Here is a 6,398-nt window from a genome sequence, read left to right as displayed (position 1 = left end):
AGGAGAAACGGCGGAGTAGGTGGGGCGGGCACACGCTTCACCAGAGACCAGCGGCTTTGTCTGGCCACGCTGGCACGGTAAGAAGTGTAGGGGTGAGGGAGGCAACAGCATCTGACTGCATCCTGGGTGCACCCCAGCTCCCTGTGCTGGGGGGCAGCGGGGAATGAGCCCGCTCCTTGCCCCCCAGCAGGGTCTCGCCTCCATTCTGGGCCTCTGCTTATGGTCAAGGGTAGTTTACCTGGAAAGTGCCCACATCTGAATGCTTCAGAGAGAGCTTCAGCCTGCGCAGGGACAGAAGCGGTGCTGCGGCGGTGTCCCGGTGGAGGGAGCACTTCCCACCCATTGATGGCCACATGGATCCCCCTCCCTCCAGGCTCCAGCCCATCCCCTCCACACCAGGTCCACATCCCGGGACCTCCCCACGCCACCTCTGTCCCTGGAGCCCAGGAGCATCCCCAGGTCCCCCCATGCTGCTCCCCCTCCGTACCTGCCCACCTTCAGGCTCCCAACTATGTGGCCAGATTTCACATCGATGACAGCGGACACGTTGCCTGTCTGGGGAGAGAGCAGAGTCTGGCAGTGCCCACCCCCCCTTAACCCACACCAGACACCAGGGATGGCTCTGACCAGCCAAAAGGCAGCAGGACACTGCCCATCCAGGGGTGCATTTGCCTGCAGGATTAAACCTGCTGTGTGCCAGCTCAGGTATTTTCTGTGGGGACATCCCCCCCCTGTCCCAGGACTGCGCTGGTGTCGGGCAGCATCCAGCACCTCCCGTCAGGAGCTCACAGCAGTGGCTCAGCACTGCTGAATGCAGCAGGGGGATGGTGCACAGCCCAAATCTTTGTCCCGCTGAGATGCAGGGCAGAGCTCGTGGGCACACAGCAGCAGCTAAAGGGGAGGCTGCACCCGGAGCTGCCCAAGCAGGGCCACAGATCACAACTCACCAGGCTTAGGAGGAAGAGAGGAGCCAGGCTGGAGTTAGGAAGGATGACGTAAGTCTGGATATCCACAACAGGCTTGAGTGAGAGCCCATCTGGTCCGATGTACAGGAATGGGGCAGAGGGCGCAGACAGCCTGACCTTCATCTCCATGCTCGGGTACATCTTCTCCAGCTGCAGAGGGGCAGGGAGAGGGTAGGGACAGTGGCACAAAGCCCCATTCCTGGGGGATACCACCTTGCACGGAGCAAAAAGCAGGAGCTGTGGGGAGGCAGGGCTGGACACTCACCTGGGGAACGAAGGCTGAGAAGGTGGAGGTGTTCAAGTGGAACTCAACGCCCTTTGGGATCTGTGGGAGGAGAATAGTCGTGTCAGGGTGATGCGGCACAGCCAAACCCACGGTGAGATCAGCCCTGCTGCCCCCATGACCCCCAGCAGGGACAGCCCCGTCCCACCGCGCTGCTCACCACGGAGTTGGTGATCTCGAAGACCAGCGCCCCGGCTGCGTGGTAGGCGAAGCTGGCTGTGTTGAAGAAGTAGCTGGAGGCTCCAAAGTAAACCATGCGGTCGTGGTCTGGGGGCAAGGCCAGCGGCAGCGGAGGGAAGGGGACGTCAGAGCGGTGAGCCAGGGAGAAGAATTCACCCTGGTGAAGCAGAGGGTGGTGGGACTCACCCGCTGAGCAGGCTGGCAAACAGCACTTGCAGAAGGTGCCTAAACCTGGTTCCCAACGCCTGTGTGATGGCATCGGCCAAATCAAGCTTCCCCAGGGCAGCCTCTCACCTTCAGGTCCACGTCCAGGGACTGGGCGGTAGCAGTTGGGGGTGCCACCAAGGAGTAATCGATCCCAGCCATGGCATCGATTTTGGCAGTGACTGTAAAACACGAGGCAGGTGGATGAGCAAGAGAGAGGTGACAGGGGAAACTGCCAGAGACATCCAGGCAGCGCCAGGCCTCAGCACCAGCTTCACTTGTGCTTGCTTTTAAGCAGCAAACCCTCCCATTTCCCTCCTGTCACTTTCTCAGCTGGGCAGGCTGGCTGCTGGCCCGAGGGATGCTCTGGGTGCCCTGGGTCCGGCAGCTGTGCCCCAGCAGCACACACAGGTAAGACCCTGTCCTAAAGCCCCGTGCAGCACCAGTACCTGGCAGGGTCTGGGCGTACGGCTGGAGCTCGCTGCGCACAGACCTGGCCACACTCTCGCAGACCTGCAGGAGGGAGAGGGCAAAGCTGGGCAGGGGCACAGAGCACACCCCGGCCAGAGCCGCAGCCCTGTTGTGCTTCCCGGGGCTGGTTTCATCCCTTGAGAAAGCTCATTAAATAAAGAGCACACAATGGTGCTTGTCTCTGTTCATCAGGCAGCACGTTAATTAAGTGTCCATGATACAAGCTGGGTTTGTACCTGCAAACACCTGCTTGCAGGAAGCTCCCCATGCACAGCCCAGCTCCATGGAGGCCTCAAAAGGAATCTCACACATGCCCTCAGACTCTTCCTATGGCCCATGCTGGAATGAATTGTGCTGAACAGGCTAAGACTTGGCTGAAGCAGAGCAGCTGGAAGAGCTGACCCTCCCCGCAGGGGCAGGAGCACTAATTGCACTGACAAAGCAGAGCTTTCCTGAGCTCCTACAGCCAGGATGGAGCAGATCCCTCTGCCGCTGTCACCCACAGCTGAAGCCTCGGCATTACAGCGGGATTTAATTGCAGGCTAAACACTAGCCCAGGAAATTGACTGCAGGGCACAGTCCTGCAGCGTGAGATAAGTCTGCACAAGCTCTCTTCCAGTGCTTTCCCATAATGGCACAAACAGCCCCTCATCTGCCTGAGCGCATCCAGCAGCAGCAGAGGGATGCGGAGCTCTAGAGGAGCAGTGACACCGCTGACAGCAATACAGCCACTGGCTGTGCAGCACTGGGGAGGAAGAGGAGGACAGAGCCTGGGCATGGCCTTGTCGATACAGTGCTGCTCTTGCCAGTGCCCAGGTGATATTCCTGTGTGCTGGAAACACCTCATTGCTGCCTGGGAGCACAGAGCTGCAGAGGTTCCCTTGGGGCCCCAGAGCCCTCCTGCCATGAGGCAAAACAGTAGAAAAAAGCTTTGAGCCCTGGCTTTGCTCCCGCTGCCAGCCCATCTGCTGCTTCAGCTCCCGGGGACCTTGGGAATGCCAGTGCATGGCATCGGGAATAGCGCTCAGGCAGAATGGGATCTGCTGTGGGAGCGGGATTTGCCTGTTCTCCAACTGCCTCCTTCCTGAGCAGGGTTCACATCCAGGGAGGCTGTAACTCGTGCCAGTTAGCCTTGTAGTAATTACTGCTAACAGCTTGTTTCCATGTCTTGTTACAGGACTCCTGCATGTAGGATTTTGTACTGGGGCCTCCCCAACACACCCCATTAAAACAGGATGGGAAGTGTCTGATGTCCAGAATGAGAATTCCCACCCGGTGCTCCCTAAAGCACCTGGGAGCACCGGGAGCGCAGGCATTTAAAGGCCAGCTCTGACCAGGTTTCCTCTGCTACACTGAGTTTGGCCAAGGCATAAGATCCAATTAACTGACCACATGGAAAGAAAAGTCTTTGTTAATTAGGAGCCAATTACTCCGGCTTTGGCAGCAGCTGCAGGTTTCAGATCCAGCCAAAGGCACACGATGCTGCTGAGGCTGCAGCTAGAACCATAGAATAGTTTGGGTTGGAAAGAATCTTAAGATCATCCAGTTCCAACCCCCTGCCATGGGCAGGGATGCCTCACACTAAACCACTTTGCCCAGAGCTCTGTCCAACCTGGCCTTGAACACTGCCAGGGATGGGGTTAGTGGTGCCCATTCCTCTGGTTCTCACCAGACGGGCAGCACGGCCCCAGGCTCTGGCTCCAGCCAGATCCCTGCACATGCTCCAGTCCTTCTTACACATCGCCTGCAGGCAGGGGCTAAAGACCACCTGGAAAACCCAGAGCTCTGCCCTCCTTCCCTCACCTACCTTGCTCTCCAAGATCTTCCGGAATCTGGACTCAATAGCTTTATGGAACAGGTTGTAAAGCCACCTGCAGAGAAAACCAGAGGAGATCTGCTTTCTGCAGCTCAGAGGAGCTGCAGAAATACAAGAGTACTTGCCCAGGAAACGGGAACACTAATGTGGCAGGACACTGGGAAACAACATTCCCACGCCAGCCTGGCATCTGGCTTTGCCTCAAGGTTTACGTTTGTAAACAGACCTGCTTGTAAACCACCTGCACACGTCAAGTGACTGCCTTAAATCTCCCCTAAACATGCAGCCATAGCAGGGTAAATTCAGGCCAGATTTCAGTTGATGCAGCTGCACATCTGGATGAGAAGGACAGTGCAAGAGCCCAGAGCTGGCTGGTGCAGGCAGCCTGCAGGGCAGCCCCCAAGGCACTATATCCTGCTCCTGGCACTAGGGCCTGGCAGCCACATCCCGACAGTGATGTCACGTACCCAAACTTGCCCGAGAAGTGCACCCGGATGCTGGAGATGCGGGTGCTGCAGGCGGAGGTGTCAATGGTGGGTTTCCCGGAGGTGTCGCTGCCCAGCTTCAGGTGGGTTTTGATGTAGATGTTCTCCACCCTCAGGTCAAATGAACCGTGGTCCCGACTTCAGGGACAGGACAAGAAAGGGACAGTTCTCAATGCCTGTGACTGTATAAATGACACCAACCTCTGCCCACCCCCTGTCCCTGTGGGTGCTCAGGAAGGTGCCCCCAGTGCAAGCAGGTAGGAGGGACAGTCCCTCACACCCCCAAGTGCCACGAGGGGAGATGGCTTCATGTTGTCTCCCCAACCACTTGCAAGCAGGATAACCACTGCCTGGGCAGCTCTGAGGGCTCCTGGCATGGAGGGACCTGGCTCATGTCAGGAATACAGCAGCTGCTGCAGGACAGACAAGTCAGCACATCTGGAGAGAGCAAAGCCACAGCTGCCCGAAACACAAGGAGAAGGGAGAGGAGAAGGAACCTGCCCAGAGCCAGGGCAGTCGAGGCAGGGCGAAGCACCGGGGCAGGGAGGGGGGAGCCGGGCACGCACATGAAGTGCATCTTCACCCGCCAGCTCCCGTCCAGCTCGGCGAAGGCGTTGGAGATGGAGACCTGCAGGCCCACGCCGGGCACCAGCGAGATCCGCGAGTACGGCAGGTGGAAGCTGCGGAGGGACAGCCTGAACAGAAACCAGTAACAGATACAAGTCACGTTAGGGGGGGGCTCATGCACACGGCAGCATCCCAGCTACCATCCTGCTGGCACAGTGATGCCTGCCAGGGGTGCACAGCACAGTGTGGCCCCTGCAGTCACCCAGAGAGCAGCTCAAAACCCAGCACAGCAGGAGCTGAGGGGTGCAACAGGGGCAGTGAGGATCTGGGATCTCTGCAGGGGCTGAGCTCCTGCTCCCGTGGGCAAAGCCACCTCCACCCACTGGGCTTCAAAATCCACCCATCACCCCAGTTGCCCTTTTCCCCTTTGGACAGAGGGGTGAAGCAGGAGGGTCTCTGCCTGCCCCAAGGGCAGGGCCAGAACCTCAGGGAGCTGTGGATGGGACAGGACAGTCCTTGTTGCTGCGGGGCTCCCCACCCTCTCACCCCTCCTGCCCCTCGCACAGACTGGGGTGCAGTGAGCTGTGCCAGGGTGCTGGAGAGCTCACCTGGAGATCTCATACTGCACCTTCCCCACGTGCCAGATGCGAAAGTCGCCTGAGATGTCCGGCAGCTTCAGCTGGGCCAGCTCCTTCTCCAGGACCGTGATGCCGTGCTGATGGGCTGCAGGGGCAGAGGCAGAGCATCATCACCACCACACACTTCCCATGGGAGCTGGGAGCATGCACCGGGCACAGAGCAAAAGGGTTAAAAGAAACACGCAGGTGATGCCCTGGCTGCTTTCCACCTCCCAGGCTATCTTTAAAGCTTATCTCAGTGCCCAGAGCCCTGTGAGCACACAAGCAGTGCTGCCTGAGGTCTGCCCAAACCCCAGGGGAAGGTGGTGGCCACGCAGTGGCAGGGGAGAGAGGTTCCAGTCCTCGCTGGGTGCTGGGTGAGGTGTGCGGGAGGGCCTGGGCACTGTGCTGCTCCATGCTCAGCACCAGCAGGCAAAGCTGGACTGAGGACACATCCCAGGGAGCAACACAGCGGGAGCCGCATCCCTGCATCTGCCTGGGAAGGGAAGTCACATCCCTGCTCCCGCATGGCTGGCAGAGCTGCCGGCTAAATGAGCTGTTTCTCACGGAAAGCATTTCAATCCATAACAGCGCTCCACCGGAGCTGGGCTCTGCCTGCCTCAGTAACACCAGCACGGGGCCCATCCATCTCTGTCAGCGTCCCCCTGCAGCTCCCACCTCCGCAGCTCACTCCTACAGGGCTCTGCTGCGCCAGCACGTGCCATGAGAGCAGCACCCTCTGCTCAGCGCCTGTCCCAGCGCCAACGGGTGCACCAGCGGGAAGCCCGAAGCGATGGTGCCTTTGGCACC

At 59.2% G+C, this 6,398-nt stretch overlaps 1 protein-coding gene across 1 annotated transcript in view; it reads right to left on the bottom strand.

Annotated features, from left to right (window-relative positions):
• Nucleotides 1–6,398, bottom strand: part of LOC104405987 (bactericidal permeability-increasing protein-like) — a 7,786-nt gene that overhangs the window by 1,182 nt on the left and 206 nt on the right. Inside the window, exons 2-12 of the mRNA XM_010014840.1 lie at nt 5,580–5,697; nt 4,971–5,099; nt 4,387–4,542; nt 3,911–3,974; nt 2,082–2,145; nt 1,723–1,814; nt 1,409–1,585; nt 1,231–1,290; nt 948–1,115; nt 488–555; nt 239–281 (exon numbers count right to left, since the gene is read on the bottom strand). Coding sequence (XP_010013142.1) covers nt 239–281; nt 488–555; nt 948–1,115; nt 1,231–1,290; nt 1,409–1,585; nt 1,723–1,814; nt 2,082–2,145; nt 3,911–3,974; nt 4,387–4,542; nt 4,971–5,099; nt 5,580–5,697 — 1,139 coding nt within the window. The remainder of the gene's footprint in view (nt 1–238; nt 282–487; nt 556–947; nt 1,116–1,230; nt 1,291–1,408; nt 1,586–1,722; nt 1,815–2,081; nt 2,146–3,910; nt 3,975–4,386; nt 4,543–4,970; nt 5,100–5,579; nt 5,698–6,398) is intronic.

This window comes from Nestor notabilis, unplaced genomic scaffold (assembly GCF_000696875.1).
Source record: "Nestor notabilis isolate BGI_N333 unplaced genomic scaffold, ASM69687v1 scaffold19905, whole genome shotgun sequence".
NCBI classification, from domain to species: domain Eukaryota; kingdom Metazoa; phylum Chordata; class Aves; order Psittaciformes; family Psittacidae; genus Nestor; species Nestor notabilis.
This window is presented reverse-complemented; position numbering and strand designations above follow the sequence as displayed.